Consider the following 17,350-nt stretch of genomic DNA (forward strand, 5'->3'; position numbering starts at 1 on the left):
CTTACAGTAAAAAGAAATGGCTTGGCAGCTGAGTACACAGAACACGAGTTAAATAAACAACTCTAAGTTCCTTGATAACAAAGTCCATTTAAGAAAGATATACTGAGATGACTTTCTCCCCTATCAAAACAAAACTGTATTTGGAAAAGAACTGGATATCTCTTTTAAAAATCAACATTAGACATTTATGCAATTAATCTATTTTCTATGTGCTTGGGAATGACAACTAATATTTACCAGAGAATGGCAAGAAATGGTTGAGTATAACTACATACTACACTTGAGGTCCTGTTTCCGTACTGGATACCGCTGCGGCTCTGCCTCAATTTCTCAGATTCTATCACCCACCTTATCCCAACATCTTTCAAAATCTTAATATTAAGTCATAGGTGTATGTGCAGTCACTAAACAACCTTAGCTTCTGAAGGCAGCCTGTACATTTTTATATAAATAGGATTTGAAGGCATTTTCATAAGATATCCTCACAACAGTTTTGGAAATAGGAGCTGCTAAAGGAATATATTCACCTCAAAATACTTTCTATAAAACATCAACTTTCAAAGATTTTCAGTTTATAGAGAGCAGTTCAGCCAGGCAACCAACCCAATCAAGCATTTCCCTGTGCTCTCAATCAGTTCAAATACAGAAAAAGAAATGAACTGATTATTGAAATTGCTTCCAAAACATAATTTAATCAACTGTAATTCCAGTGGGATTACCTAAAATAAAAACGTTATATGGAATGCCTCTAATCTATTATCCATGCCTTTATAAGAATAATTATTAGGATCATAGCTCCACTCCTCCAGATGTGCATAATCCTCAACATCAAAACAAAATATCAAGCATTTATTCTCAATTTCTATGTGTGAGATATTAAAGTGCTAAGGAGGATGCAAAGAAGCATAAAGAACAAACAAGAAGTTCACAGTTTATAGAATAACAGATCTCAGTGGGGAGGGTGATAGAGGAACAGGAAGAGATTAACCAAAGAATTTATCTGCATATATGCATAACCCATGGACACAGACAATAGTGTGGGGAAAGCCTGGGGTGCGGTGGGCCATTAGGTGGAGGGACATCTGTAAATACTGACAACAATAAAAAAAAGACGTTCACAGCTTAATTGGGGAGACAAGAGATCTGAAAATTAACAAAAACATTTCAAAAGTTAAATAGTAAAGATGACTTAGGACTTCAAGGCAGTTACAGAAGTCCTTGCTATGTGTAAGATACATTCCAAGGTAACTTCAAAAAAAATGAAATGTCATTTATATAATTTTCTTTTTCCCCTCCCCTCCCCCAATTTATATAATTTTTCATATAGAATAAATGTAGAACTGTTATAGCTCTCATTAATCTTGACCCTGGCCTTTTCTCAAACCTGTGATTTCCTAGAACCTGGGGCCAACATGTTAAGGGAAAATTCATTGGCACACTCATCCTGCTTTTCTTCCCTTTCTCTCATTGCAAAGGGACTTTTTAAATTAAAAAGAAATACAGTTTGGCCAGTGTAGCTCAGCGGTTGAGTGTCAACCATGCGCCAGGGTTTAATCCGTTGAGGCTAGATACCCAGAAGGGGGCTGCCGCAGTTTCCATCACCAGTAGAGGGCATGCAGGAGGATCAATGCTTTTCTCTCAATGATGTTTCTATCTCTCTCTCTCCCTCTCCTTTCCTCTCTCTCTAAAAATATATTTTTTAAAAAAGAAATACATATTGTGTAAGCATAACAGATTGAATTTCAAACTAGACTCACATAAATTATAGACCCTTATCTACTAACAATCTTTACCGTACTAATGATTCAAAGAATTATAGAGAAAAACTAGGCACAGATCAAACATTCTTTCCCTGGAGAAACCTGAATAATCAGACATATCTCCCCAAAAATGCAAAATATTCCTGTACTGTCATATAATAGGTTTTGGTTTTATATTAACCAAAAAATGTGTTTTTTAATATATTTTATTGATTTTTTCCAGAGAGGAAGGGAGATGGATAGAGAGTTAGAAACATTGATGAGAGAGAAACATCGATCAGCTGCCTCCTGCACACCTCCCACTGGGGATGTGCCTGCAACCAAGGTACATGCCCTTGACCGGAATCGAACCCGGGACCCTTCAGTCCGCAGGCCGACGCTCTATCCACTGAGCCAAATCGGTTTCGGCCAAAAAATGTTTTTAAGATTAATGTAGAAATACTGACATTGAAAAGAAGCCAGTTCATTCTTCAAAGGCTTCCATTTTATAATTTGTTAATGACAGAAATAGAAAAATGCTCATGTGACCATGCCTCATTTTCCATCCAGTTATGACTCATAAATCCATAAGTTCCAGGTTTATTTACAATAAGTAAAGTAACCAGAACAAGTATATCCTGCCAAATTTTTTTAAAAATATATTTTATTGATTTTTTACAGAGAGGAAGTGGGAGGTCCTGTTGGCTTACCTACCCTCTCTTTTTTTTTTTTTAAATATATTTTATTGATATTTTACAGAGAGGAAGGGAGAGGGATAGAGAGCTAGAAACATCGATGAGAGAGAAACATCGATCAGCTGCCTCCTGCACACCTCCCACTGGGGATGTGCCCGCAACCAAGGTACATGCCCTTGACCGGAATCGAACCCGGGACCCTTCAGTCCACAGGCCGACGCTCTATCCACTGAGCCAAACCGGTTCCGGCTACCCTCTCTTTTTTACAGAGAGCCAGAAACATTAATGAGAGAGAAATATCGATCAGCTGCCTCCTGCACACCTCCTACTGGGGATGTGCCCGCAACCAAGGTACATGCCCTTGGCCAGAATCCAACCTAGGACCGTTCAGTCCGCAGGCCAACACTCTATCCATCGAGCCAAACCAGCCAGGGCCTGCTAAAAATTTTTTATAGATAAGGACTTTCAGGTATCTTTCTATTGGTTAAATTCCATGAACAAGATTAACAAAAAGGTCTGGGAGGTCATTAGCATGTTTATAAGGTGGTCTGTTAAGTTGAGGTCATTTATAACCCTCACATGCCCCGGAGAATAAAATCACAGGCCTGCCATTAATACTCTTCTACTCTCCCCTCCTCCTCTTCCTCTTCACTTTCTTCTCCCCCTCTCATTATATTTATATCACTATACATGTAGGTATATACACATATACATGTAAAATATTCAAAATTTTTCTTTTAATTTTAGCTGTGAAGATATTTACAACTTCAAGTTTTGTTATACCTATGCTTGGCCCATCCTACTTTATCTAGGGTTCATTCTTCCCTATTGTTTGATTTTTTTTTGGCAAAAATGGACCTGTAAGCACTGATATAAGGAAGAGTGAGAAAAAAATAATTAATCTGGCTTTAAATTTGATAAAGCACTTATATTTATCAATTAATACAGGGTGACTATATATTCAGATAGAGATCTTTCTTAATCTTCTGGAAATATGTTATTTTTTATCCTTGAAAACATATTAATTGCTTAAGTTGATTTGCTGATTTTTAAGTCATTACAAGAAAAATATAAAAAATACTTCTTTGCCACCATGAAGTTATAATAAAAATAGAGAGATTCTATAAGACGATAAAATTTTGTACATGTAATACATGGGGTGACACAGTGCTCAATGCCTGGGGAAGTCATGACTTAATGGCCACAGACCATATGCGTTTGCCTTGTAAAACTGGAACCATAGGTCTGGGATTTACTCGAAAGATGAGACTTTATTGCAGGAAGGAGGGGATGATGTCAAACTTAAGGACATGCTCTAGTAGCAAAGAACTATTCTAGTCCACCTGAGTTGATTATGTCCTACCCTTCAAAAAGACAGAATTGGGAGGACAAGGAGAAACACATTCTATGGCATCTATTTGATTACTTGTCTTAGCCATATTTTCTGTGGCATCTATTTGATTACTTGTCTTAGCCATACTTTCATCTTAGCCCAGATGGAGGTGGCAGAAAGTGATTACGAAATCTGCTTTCCACAGAGGAAGGCTTGGCCAGGTTTTTGTCCCCCCACCTCCCACTTTATTGCAAAAAGCAGTAAAGAGAAACTTAGGTATCTGCAAGCGTGTTATGGCAGAGGTTGATTGGGTAGGTAAGCCAAGGGACAAACACTAGCCAGGCAGGGGAGGAATAATAGCGTAGTGTTGGTGGGACCAAGATGGCAGCTCCACAATGGTGGACTGGTCTCACCTGGTTATACTAAGGGCAAGCTTTCAACCAACAATACTATGAAGTTGTAACCAATGGAGGAGTCAGATGGGATCAGGCAGTTTAGGGTAAGGGCCTCGGGGAGGGAAGATGGTAGATAAAGAGGAGATGAGCCAGATGGTCAGGATATGAGCAAGATAGGCAGAATGTTCCAGTCAACTGTAGAGCTGCCCTTCCCCCTGAACCCAAGAACGGGAACTAAAAGCAGGGAGATGAGGGTAAATGGAGATTGGCTGTTTTTTTTTTTTTTTTTTTTTTGAAAGAGCCAATAGAAGGCAAGTGCAGGAAATTTAAACCCCTAGACTAGTGAGCTTCTACTGCAAACCTTTTTGGGACCCCTTTCATGTACTGAGAGCCATGTTACTTTTGCTGTAATAAACTTCCCTTCCCTTTGCTTACCCCTCACTTGTCCATGAATTTATTCATCGATTTCTCAAGACAAAGAACCCAACAGCTCACACCCACCTCTCAAAACAGTTGGGAGCAACAGGTGAGATGATATTGTTCTTTTAAATCTCAACTCTCTATCCCTTAATTAATTTTTTTTTCTGAATCCTCCACAGCTCTGCCCCCAAATGTGTCCCCACCCTTATCCTCTAGTACCCTTACTAAACTTGCCTCTGCCCTCAGGGGGGCAGGCAACCAATTCCCACCCTGCTTTAGCCAATGTGGTGGGGGTTCCAAACAACTCTGATCTTATGCATGTGAGGGATGAAGATAGAGGGGTCCTAGACTGAGGGGAGGAGGTGAAAACCAATTAAGGTCATAGGGTTGGGGGAAATAATAAGCCACCAACCTCTCTGAGTCTCAACTATTATGGATAGTAACTGGTGGTATTATTCTCATAAAGGGGAAGATAGTCTCTCACTTAGTACTTAGTAGGCACACATAAAACTTTGCGTTTTGTCCTGTTTAGGAGATTCTATGGACTATAACTATAAGATACCCCCTTTATAGAAAGCTGAAGACCAAGAAAAAGTGATCAAACCAAAAGGAAACAAAACAACAACAAGAAAATCCTTCTAACACAACAAAGAAGCAAGTTAAAAATTACTCTTTGCACTATCTAACATGCAATGGCTTTGGGGACTAAGATGGTGTGGATACGTTGAGAAAGAAAAATAGAAAAAGCAATGGAAAGTTTCAGGAGGAGCGGGAAAACTTCTCTGATTCATCCACCTGGGAGTTAATGATATCACAGAAGACATGGTCATTTGCAGAATGCTGACAGCAGGCTAAGCCCCACACAGAACCTGCTCTTAGGAGCTTTCCAGACTGCTGAAAGCAGAGACTTTTTTTTTCTATCTTGTACAAAGATTTTAGAATTTTGCAGTGTGGCAGCTCTCAATCATACAATGCACTCAGTTTATTTTTTTAAAGAACAAAATTATATGTGTATATGCATGCTAACATTCTTCCAGAAAAGCATTTCCTTTCTTCCCCTCCCCTCCCCCACTTTACTGTCTCGAATGAGGGAGGGGGAGACTGAAGGGGATCTGGAGTTTTCCCACTGAGAAAGGGACATTTTCTGCAATCAGGTCAGTGTTTGAAGGACTAATACTCTAAGGAAATTATCCAAAGTGGAGTTCAGTTATTAAGTTATTTTGCAATGTTGTCTGGGCTGTTGCTGACCTTTGTGGAGGCAACAGGATGCTGCTTCCCAGGGAAGCAGGATAAAAAGCAATTAGAGAAGCCTAGGAGAGGCTCAGGAATCTTTGGGAATTCACACATACCCCAAACTATGTGGGAACTCCAAGAATGAAAATAAACTAATTTAATCAAGGACACATTTGTGTCACAGAAAATATTCTAAACCTGTAGCTAATACTGGATATATCTGTAGGGGTGTTTTCCTAAAAACCCAACACTCAATATCTAGCAAATGTCAGTTAGACTTCAATTCAATTTCAGAAAAGGAAAGCTAGTTATTATTCCTTATGTGCCAGAAAGTGGAATGGGTATGAGGTTAAGTAAATTTTTCAAATAGCAGAATATGATAAAACTGGATTTCAAATGCAGATTTATTTAATGACATAGTCCATTTTTTCCCCTACCACATGATTATGGAAGAAAGAGCATATTTAAGAAAGTTGAAATATTTGACTCCACTTCTTTTGGGGAAACAGACCCAAATATATTTTATATATATATTTAAATTCCCAAGAGTGCCATGAATGAGGCAGGGGACACCTTTGCTACACATGTGTAATATAATAGATTTTAGGACTGTACCCAACATTATATTTTAGCTGTCCCATATATGTGTATATGCATATATGTCATCACCTTTAAGCATTACATATAACATACAGCATACTACAGAAATTTTCTGTAAAATAAAACTTAACAATGCCATTCTCTTAAGATTCAATAGCTATTGGATCCCTGCCCCCAAAGTAGATCTTGTATATAAATGCGTAGTGAAACACAGCAGTTGATCAATTTAAAGCTCGCTCTATTGACCACTGGAAAACCAGAAGCAGCATCATGAGTACCATTTATGAAAAAGAAAAAGACTCCAGTTCTACTGAAACAAGGAAAACCAGAACTCACCATGACCTCAGGCATTATATAGTTATACTAGATGCCTGGTGCATGACATTCGTGCATGGGGGCCTAAGCCAGCAGTCGGACATCCCCCGAGGGGTCTTTAGCACTGCTGCATAGGCGGGAGAGGCTCCTGCCACCACCGCTATGCTCGCCAGCCATGAGCCTGGCTTCTGGCTGAGTGGTACTCTCCCTGTGAGAGCACACTGACCACCAGGGGGCAGCTCCTGCATTGAACGTCTGCCCCCTGGTGGTCAGTGCACGTCATAGCGACCGGTCATTCCACCGTTAGGTCGACTTGCATATTAGCCTTTTATAATATAGGATTATATAGGATTTCCTTAATGTTGATGGGGAAACTCAGTCCCAGACGGGCTGAGTTATATCCCAAATCATATTGTTTAGATAGACAAGAGAAATCTTTAGACCTCAGGATTTGGTATGTACCATTCAGACACATATGCTAAGGATTATTTCTTAAGCATCAACTATAAAATACATGAGAAATTCTATAAAAGACTCAGCACACTTTCTAATACTGAAGTTGATGTCTAGAGGATATGAGAGACATACTCGGGTGGTAGATCTAAATTGACACACAGACACTAGGAGAATTTCTGAAGGAGTCACAAAACTGTAAAGCACATTCATTCATTGATTGATTCATTCAAATATCTACTGAGCACGTGGTGTGAGGCACTACACTAGAAAAAGATATAGCACTTATCCTCTTGGAGTCTGTTATTTCAGTCAAGGTTATATGTATCAGTTTATAAAATTATAAAGGTTTTGAGATTTTTTTTATGAACCTATGAGACACAGAAGATATAAACATATTTACATCTACCAACAAGGTCTACAAAACCAAAGGCCAGAATTAGGACTCTGTATAACACTATGCATCTCATTCACTCTGTATTAGTTAATATCTTAAACTGAATTGTTTTCATGATTAGATCATCAATTATGTATTACTGACTATTCCTTCATTGTGGTTCCTGAGCTTAATGAGAATCAGCTAATGTGACCTTTGGAACCATCAAACTGTGGAGGAGAAAGCACAGCAGAGAAGACTGACCTCTGGGTTATCTTTGTGTACTAAAGCCTTTTGAAAAGCCAGGACACCAGGCTTTTGGCAGCAATTTCACAAATTTAATTACCCAGAGATATTCACCAATATCCTCAAAGACTGACCGCTGAAATTAGATAGCTGATCCTCTGTTACATCCACTTCTTATTATCAATGGTGCTAACCACTTAAGTAAAAAGTTTAATATTATTTGTCCTTTCGATCCTGATAAGATTGATGGTGCAATAAGAAGCCTCAAGGGCAATGTGAAGATACATTTTCACTCCTCTGGAAACTGTTAAAAACAGTTTCTATTTTAAAGGCAACATTTATAAAATCAGGACTGGAAATGACTTGTGGTATTATGTGATTCAGCCCCCTTGGTTGACAGATGGAGAAACTGAGGCCCAGAGAATATAAGTGATATACTTTTGGTCAACTAGCTAGTTAACAGCAAAGCTGGAACTAGACTTCAATTCTTCTGATGCCTGGTCTACTTACTATTTCTGCTATTTCATATGGCTTTGTCAGCTGCAAAAGGTATATTTTTAAGAAAAATGTACATGTGAAGGATCTTACCAGAAACAATATAAAATTGTATACTATATAAGGTATTCATATTGTGAGAAAAACTAAGGAAACGTCTACCAATCTCAACCAATGTTTAAACTGAATGTCAGAAGACTGATAGCATTCCTAGAATAGTGAGGTAACAGAAATGAGACATAGGGGGCTGTTTTCTAAGTTGGATATCGTAATCCAGTGTTGTTTTTAACAAGAGCCAAACTCATTCTTAGAAGATGTATCCAGCCAGCACAGATATTTAAGCATGTTGATTGCTGTAAAAGCTGAGACAGCTAACCACTGCTTCCCCCCTATATAAACACAGGTACTGAAATAGCAATCAATAACTCAAAGGAACAAATAGACTAACCAAAACATGAATCAGAGCAACTTCTGGCACAAATAATAGGGAGCTGGAGCCAGAATGAGGGCAGGTTATACTTTAAATATGGTAGGGATTTGAAATCTAAAAATTGTTCAGAAAGCAGTAATGGAGGCAATATGGTGCTGAAGGAAGGTAGTGTCAAACTCAGATACTACTGGAGTTAGGGAGCATGGGTATTTATAATCTGAGCAAGATTCATCAGTTTATTTTATTTATTTATTTATTTTTAAGATTCATCAGTTTAATTAAAAATAGATCAACATGATACAAAAGACACACAAACATCAAAAGGCAAGTATAGGAAGATGGCCACAATTCCAAGCAGATAGTCACATACTTGTACTAGTAGAGCCATAGAAATCCTATATAATAAAAGCCTAATATGCTAAGTATCCAGTTGTCCGGTCAGCCATTCAACCAATCAAAGTATAATATGCTAATGATATGCTAAGGCTGCTCAACTGCTCACTATGATGTGCACTGACTACTAGGGGGCAGATGCTCCAACCGATAGGTTAGCTTGCTGCTGGCGTCTGGCTATCGGGACTGAGTGAGATGGGTCAGACACATCCTGGAGTCCTCCCTCGGTCCCTCCCTGGCTGGCCAACTTCCCACGTCCTTCCCCAGCCGATCATGAACCCCTGGGGTCCCTTGGCCTGGCCTGTGCTCTCTTGCAATCCCAGATCCCTTGGGGGATGTTGGAGAGCTGGTTTTGGCCTGATCCCGCAGGCCTCTAGTGGTAGTCATAAGAAAACAGGAGAGTCAGAACTCCAACCAGCAATTTGGTGTAGCTAACACAGCAATACTGATAAGAAATGTTGACTGAAGTGACTATTGGCTTTAGACTGGGAGGATTTATATTGCATTTTGCTAAGGATGAACCACCAGAAAGTTGTGAGCAACTGAGATGCCATAGGTGGCTATAGAAACATGCCTGGAATTGAGAATGGATAGAAGGGTATATCAAGGCCGTTAAGGCATTTATAGCAATGTATACAACATCCAAAATAACCAGTAGGCACTTCTCTGCACATGAGTTGTTTCTTGAGCATTGCATGTAAAAAAGAGTTGAACAGTTAGCATGTTCCCCAGCATTCCATTCTTCACTCTTCTGTGAAGTGCTTCAGATACTTAGAAAGGGAATCTGATAAAATGCATTACTGGTGATTGAGTCAGCAGGCTTGCTATTGAGTTTCATTAGTGAATGCCTCCCAATATTTAGCAACTCCGGTGTCTTTGAGGGAAAAAAAAGACTGGCTTCTCTAAAAATCAAATCCTTCCTAAGAGACAACTAACAGAAATATAAGGTCAAACATTTCAGTTGGTATTACAGAAAAGTAGCAGCAAAGCAACCTTCAGCTAGAACTAATATATGTAGAACAGGTTATGACCTCAATTGGTTTCTCCATTTCTGCACCAGTGTGAGACAGCGAATAGCATTTAAGTTCTTCATGAGTGAGTGGAGACTAGAGACAATGCTAACAAATTTAATAACCAATATTTGGGCCATTCCAGTCACAACATCCTAGGGAAGATATAGCAGCTGGAAAGGATCCAGGAAAAGCAACTAAGAAGATCAAGGGGAATTCTTATCTTTCATTCAAGGACAGACTAAAAATACTAAAAAGGGTTAGAATATCTCAGACTGGGAAAAGGAAAATAAAAAGGGGTTAGTGAGGGGATGTGAGATTAAAGTAAATATAACTGTAATTACCAAGTTCTATGACACTTAATTGAGGCTATCCCTTGAGGTTAAAGGATGTAGATAAAAGAAAAACTGAAATATACCTCTATGTATTCATATAGAAATCAGTAAATTTATAGAACTTATATACCTAAGACAAGGCTGAAGTGGAAAATGATAAAATTTTAAGAAACTATTGGATATAGTCAGTGCCAAATGATTTACATTGCATCCTAATTTTTAAAAATATATATATTTTATTGATTTTTTACAGAGAGGAAGGGAGAGAGATAGTTAGAAACTTCGATGGGAGAAAAACATAGATTAGCTGCCTCCTGCACACCTCCTACTGGGGATGTGCCTGCAACCAAAGTACATGCCCTTGACCGGAATCGAACCTGGGACCCTTCAGTCCGCAGGCCGACACTATCCACTGAGCCAAACCGGTTAGGGCTGCATCCTAATTTTTCATTTTTATTTTTAAAATAAGTGTTCTTTTTATGTTATTTTTAAAATTGATTTTAGAGAGAGAGGGAGAGAGAGAGAAATATCAATCGGCTGCCTCCTGCATGCAAGCCACAACTTAGGCATGCGCCCTGACAGGGAATTGAAGTGATGACCTTTTGGTGCATGGGAAGATGCCCAACCAACTGAGCCACACTGGCCAGGGCTGCATCTTAATTTTTAAAAATGAAAACTACTAGGTTAACTGACAAACAGCTATTGGTGCCTGCATCTGGAACAGAGTTCTGGGCTAGTTGCCCTGTTGCTCTGACCCAGTGTGCTATTTCTTATGCTCTTATTATGTCATCTATGCAGGGACATACTGCATGCAAGTTTGGGATTCCTAAATTCTTTTGACAGTCAATAATACAGAAGAATAATTTTCTAACTGATTAAGAAAGCAAAGGAGTCCTAGCCCTTGGCTCCATTTGGTTTACCCATATGGGAGTATGCAACATAAAAAGGTGAAAGAAATTCTAACAGAATGCAGCAGCTGGTTAAAGGCTATTATATTGAAATCTTCATGAGTTTGACAGTAGGCCAAAAAACTACAAAATGGCAGAGAGTGAAAAAGGCAGTTGTAACAGGTTGAACATTGTTGGTGATTATTTTTTCAGTGGCAATGAAAACTGTAATCAAATAACCTGAATGAGATGCTGGCAGAAATAAGAGAGCCCCAAGGGAGAGGGAATATGAAAACTGTAACAATGATGTATGCTATGGCCTAATAAACTAGACAAACATGTAGTTTAAAGTATCAAAATCAAAGTTCGTAACATCATATGAGAAGCCAGTATCAGGATGCAAGCATAAACCCTGTCTGATTTGCAATCTAGAGCAGAAGATGTTGTTAATGACTTACAACCTCACAGATGAGCACACAACTCAACAACTAACTGGAACTGTGCAACTAGTGTAGAAATCTCTTGTGATTTAGATGATCAGTTTATTCCAGCACTGAAAAGGAAAACAATAGAAAGCACTAAAAAATATCCACAGAAGACACCTGACTTTGAAGCTGGAAATATGTGGTAAAAACTCTTGAATGTAAGGCAAGACAGACAAAATAAGAAAGTTAAAAAAATGGGTACTGGTTGACATAATGCTATTATAAGCTTATTGTTACTTGAGGACCAACAAGGAATCTCAAATTATGAATGGCATTTGCCAGTGCATGAAGTCTACTGATTGATCATTGTACATCAAAGTAATGTACTATAAGTAGAATACCTTAGACAACAGGAATGTAGAAAAATAAATCACAAATGCTATTAATCTGTTCAATGTGTATTTTCTGAACATGCGTTGTCCCTATATTATAGCTTAACATTTTAGAGGAATATTTGAGACATTATATAATCCCTCTTTTTAAAAAATTATAATTGTAGAGAGAATTGGTCTTCATAAAGTTTCTGAGATATCTTTGAGAAATTATATAATTCCTCACTCCAAGGAACTGATCACCTCAGAGGATTTTAATGTCCCCATACTCAGCTTTCTATTGAATTTTCCTATCTATTGCTTTATGTATCTTACCATTATAGTAGAGAGCATAATAGTTTTTAATTATACACCAAGATTTGAGCTCTTTAAATAGTTACCTGGAGAAATTGTAGTGAGTTGAGAGGGCATCAACTCTGAAGCTAATTAAACAGTGAAAAAATATAATTCCTATATTTATTTAAACCAAGTATTTGTGTTATGTTAATAATTAAAGTAAAGACTTTAAAAATAAAGACAAACTTCTTGGGAAAAAAAGCTGAGATCTTAGGTTTCTTAATTTGGACAAGACCATAAAATGCCACTCATTGGTTCTTTGAGCTAAAAGGGATGTTTATTTTATAAATGAGAAACCAAGATTTGTATAGGTTAAATGACTTGTTCAAGGCCACACAGTCAACTAATTACAGAGCCAGGACTAGAAATCAAGTTTTCTTTTTTCCAGATCTGTGCCCTTATCAATACCACTACCATGATCTTCAAGTTGGTAAACAGTACTAAACTAATATAGAGTAGCTGCTCTCTGATTCTACCAAGGAATAGCAAACAATTAATATATGGGGGTCGGGGGTCGGGTTGAGGGGTTTACAGCTTTTGGGGAATTTTTCTCCATTTTATTTTTTGGTTTGAATTCATTTTCATTTCCTCACTGCAAGGTACTGGGATCTTTTGTAGTAGGTGTAACATCAGGGAGGAGAAGATAAATATTTAAGAATGGGACCGGGGGGTGGGGGGGAGAGGGAACTCTAGGAATCTCCAGGAGATGATTTATGTATGTATGTATGTATGTATGTATGTATGTATGTATGTATGTATGTATTTATTGTTAAGCCTCACTTGAGGATATTTTTCCATTGATTTTTCAGAGAGAGTGGAAGGGAGGGGGAGAGATACACAGAGAGAGAGACATTGATGTGAGAAAGACACATTGATTGGTTGCCTCTTGCATGTGCCCTGACCAGGGCTGGGGATCAAGCTGTGACCAAGGTACATACATGCCCTTGAATGGAATCAAATCCAGGACTCTTTAGTCTGCAGGCTGATGCTCTATCCACTGAGCCAAACTGGCTAGGGCTCCAGGAGATCTTTAATGAGCCCCAAACTAGTAATGATTTGGAGAAGAATGGCTTAAAGATGTCTTGGATTTTCAGTTGGTACTAAAACCTTGGCCACAAGTTTTTATTTCAGCTCATAAAGATTGGATAAAGTGAGAACTTTACTAGTAAATGGGTTGAAGAAGTAGTAGTTCTCAAATCTGAGTCAGAAATGAAAGTTTGTCATGACAAAGGCAATGATATAGAAGGTGATTGGGAAGAGTTTAATAAAATGGGTTGAAAAAATATATAGTGTATGTAAAGCAATACAGTGCCTGTCAATGTAGTGTTTAATAAAACAGGTGATTTAAAATAGGTATTTAAAATACATAGAGTGACTAAATCATTAATTATATATAACAAAACTAAAATTTTAAAATAAGCAAAGTAGAAAGCAGGATCAAAGCATATTAAAGAAGAATTTTTAAAGATAAGAGATACCTTGTCTGGAAAAATTTAATAAGACAAACCTTTTCTAAAGGATGTGTCTTTCCTTGAAGAGCCAAAAGAGCCTCCTCATCCCCATTCTTCTGAGTTAACAAAACTGAGGCATGAAATCTAATTTCTTGAGAACTGTAGTAATGCAGATCTAGGAGTGCTGTTATTGTTTTAGAACTGAATTATGAAGAATTGATGGGCAGAGGAAGAATAAAAACAGATTTGATAAAAGACAGCAGGTTGAAAAAATGGAAAAACACTTAATATTTTTAGTCAGACTCATGGTAGAGGCAAATTCAAAGAATTTAATTGGTATCAAAGTCTATTTCATGAATATGATTAGTTTTAATTGTTGTTGAGGTAGCTGATTCCAAGTTAAATTTAAGTTGCACTCACACTATTGATGAGACACCATTAATGTATCATAAAAACTCAACGTCCTCTCTCCCCTCCCTCTTTCATGTCGATCCAATGTATCATAATTTGTATTTCAGGCAGCATCCTGCTGAAGGTGCTTTTAAGCACCTGTACTCCTTTGACAGACACAGATGGCCCCAGGAAATGGTATCATTCTGTTGTTGTTATGTGAAAAATGCTGAGTGCTGTATTTCGAGAATGAACAACTCAGCTCCACAAATCCAGGACTGCTGCTGACTGCTTTTTGGGTTCATGAAGTATTTATTCACCTAAAACAGTTTGTGTATATATAGTTGTAGAAACCTTCAATCTCTGTCTGAAGAAGAAATGCAGGAAAACCCCTCAATAGATTAAATTGTTCTTGTAACTATTTACTTCCACTGTTAATCTATATATATAAAAGGCTAATATGCTAAGAGTCCGACAGTTTGACTGGTCACTATGACACACACTGACCATCAGGGGGCAGATGCTCAATGCAGGAGCTGCTGAGACACGCACTGGTCATTTATAGAGAAATGGCACCATGGACCTGGTGCCAACAAAGCAACACTCAGCTTCCCCCAAGTGGGACACAGGCTCTGCCACTACCCCAGAGTGACAGCCCACCAAATCACAGCTGATGCTGCCGAGACCCCATGGTGCAAAATGCAGTCCACAGCCCAGCCCAGCCCAGAAATGGTGGCTGTGGGCACCAGGTAATGACATCACATAGCAATGCCTCGCTTCCTCTCCTTAGCGACAGACCATTTAACAATAAATGGCACTGCGGACCTGGTGCCCACAAAGCAACACTCGGCTTCCCCAAAGTGGGACACAGGCCCCACCACCACCCCAGAGTGACACCCCACCAAATCACAGCTAATGCTGCCAAGACCCCATGGCGCAAAATGCAGCCCTTGCTCAGCCCAGCCCAGAAATGGTGGCTGTGGGCACCAGGTAATGATGTCATGTAGCAACACCCAGCTTCCTCTCCCTAGTGACAACTAGCCTTCTTGCAATTTCTTCAGCCCAGGAACATGACTTGCTTTATAGCCAGGTGCAAACATTTTACACTTTAACCAAATGTCTGTGAAGCATTTTCTTGTGCCTCATCTCATTTGATCCTCAGAAGTCTTGGAGTAGGTAGATAGGAGACTCAGTGGAATCCTATTTTCTTTTCATTAGCCGGAAAACAGAGATTTAGAAAGCTTAGAAACTTGACCCGACTGAAAAGAAGTAAGAAATGGTGGACCTTGAAAATGACTTCAGGTTTTCTCACTGCGCAGAATATAGTCAAACACTGCTGCAGTTAAATATTTTACCCTTTGTTCTCCCTGCATGATCTACAATAATAATCTGCTTTGTGTTGATATTTACTGCTGTGTTGCTGACAATTACCTGAAAGAGAAGTTGGGGTGCTTCACTGGGCTGGAAAAAGTTTAGCTAAATCAGAGAGTAAGTCTAATTAAGCAAGTTCATATATATATATATATATATATATATATATATATATCGCTGGCGCCAATCGCATGCGTGTGTTTCGATCTGCCATTGTTGATCGTGAGTTTGGTTGACACTTCTATTATAGAGAAATGGCCAATAGCAATATGAAAATATTTATTCTAATTAATTTCCTTTCAATGTGCATGAATTTGTGCACTGGGCCACTAGTAATATTATCAGCAGCTTTTTGTTCCATTGTAAAAATCCACACCACCTCCAATCACAAAACACAACACATAGGCTGCATCAAATGGATTTTTCCTAAAGGCAGCTCCCTATTGCAGCAGCAAATTTTCAGTGGTAATTTAAACATGAGTTGATTATCCAAGCTTCCTTGGGGAAGAAAGAACTAGGTATTGTAGGCCAGGCTAATGTCACATTTTACAAATAAATTCATTTGTGAATATACAGATTAGCCATAATAGAGAATGTGATGCTTCCGACTTACTTGATATAGTAGGGCACTTTGTTTGGCGAGATGGCTCTCTCCCAGGGACCCTGGACAGAAGCTGAAAGAGGAAATAAAAAAAAAAACAAGGAGGTCAAGTTCACTGCAAACAGGAAAGATAACATTAATCTCCAGAATTACAATTTTACACTGATATTCGTCTGTTTGCTCAGTTGCCCATGAACACAGGATGGATCATCCGGCTGTTCTGAAGTTTCTGTCCTAATCTAAGTGAAATTGAAGTCATTCAGGCAAAAGATAAATGCAAAGAGAGAGAGAGAAAAAACACACTTCCACTGCCATACCTATAGAACAGATAAGGAAGTGAATGAGTAAACAGATGGGTTTTCTCATATGTGTCTCCATTGGGTTCTTGTCTTATAATACTTCCTGTTGCTTCTCTGATATCTTTTACTATGTGATTGACTGGGTTTTATCAGTTTAGCAGCTGAAACATCGCTCTGTGATATATTTACATTCCAAGTTATTGAAGCTAAAATACTACACTTATCACTCTGATGTGTTTGTCTTTCTCTTTATTTGGCTTTTACTGATTTCATTTACTGATTATCTTTTTAATTGGAGCCTCAAAATGTCAGTTGACCAGCATGATCTTATTAGAAATGATAACAAAAAGTGAGAGAATGACATCTGATAACAGAATGTTATAAAAACCTTGTGATGAGTGATGAATCCTATAGGTAAAATTAAATTTCATGTACGGGAAATTCACTTTATAATGGCTTGATTGTGTATTAGTCAAATCAATCATCTTTAAACTGTGTTTTCAATGTTTAAATTATAGTTTTTGTCTTTCACAAAGCTGAACTTTTATATACTATTTAATCTGTGTGTGTTTTCTTTCTTTAAGACAAAATAATCATGTTAGATGTACTATAACATTTCTTCAACAATAAAATCTTCCTCCTGAATAGACTTTTAAGAAACTGGGGTTTGGGAGACATACAATATCATCAGGACTAGATGATAATAATAATCATTCTTATTAACATCTAG

The 17,350-nt window shown here is 38.2% G+C and overlaps 1 protein-coding gene across 1 annotated transcript in view; it reads right to left on the minus strand.

Annotated features, from left to right (window-relative positions):
• The window catches only part of DMD (dystrophin), a 2,407,712-nt gene that overhangs the window by 210,106 nt on the left and 2,180,256 nt on the right, over positions 1-17,350 (minus strand). Inside the window, 1 exon segment of the mRNA XM_080651877.1 lies at positions 16,334-16,394. Coding sequence (XP_080508003.1) covers positions 16,334-16,394 — 61 coding nt within the window.

The sequence above is a fragment of the Plecotus auritus genome (assembly GCF_963455305.1).
Source record: "Plecotus auritus genome assembly, chromosome: X".
In the NCBI taxonomy this organism is placed as follows: Eukaryota; Metazoa; Chordata; class Mammalia; order Chiroptera; family Vespertilionidae; genus Plecotus; species Plecotus auritus.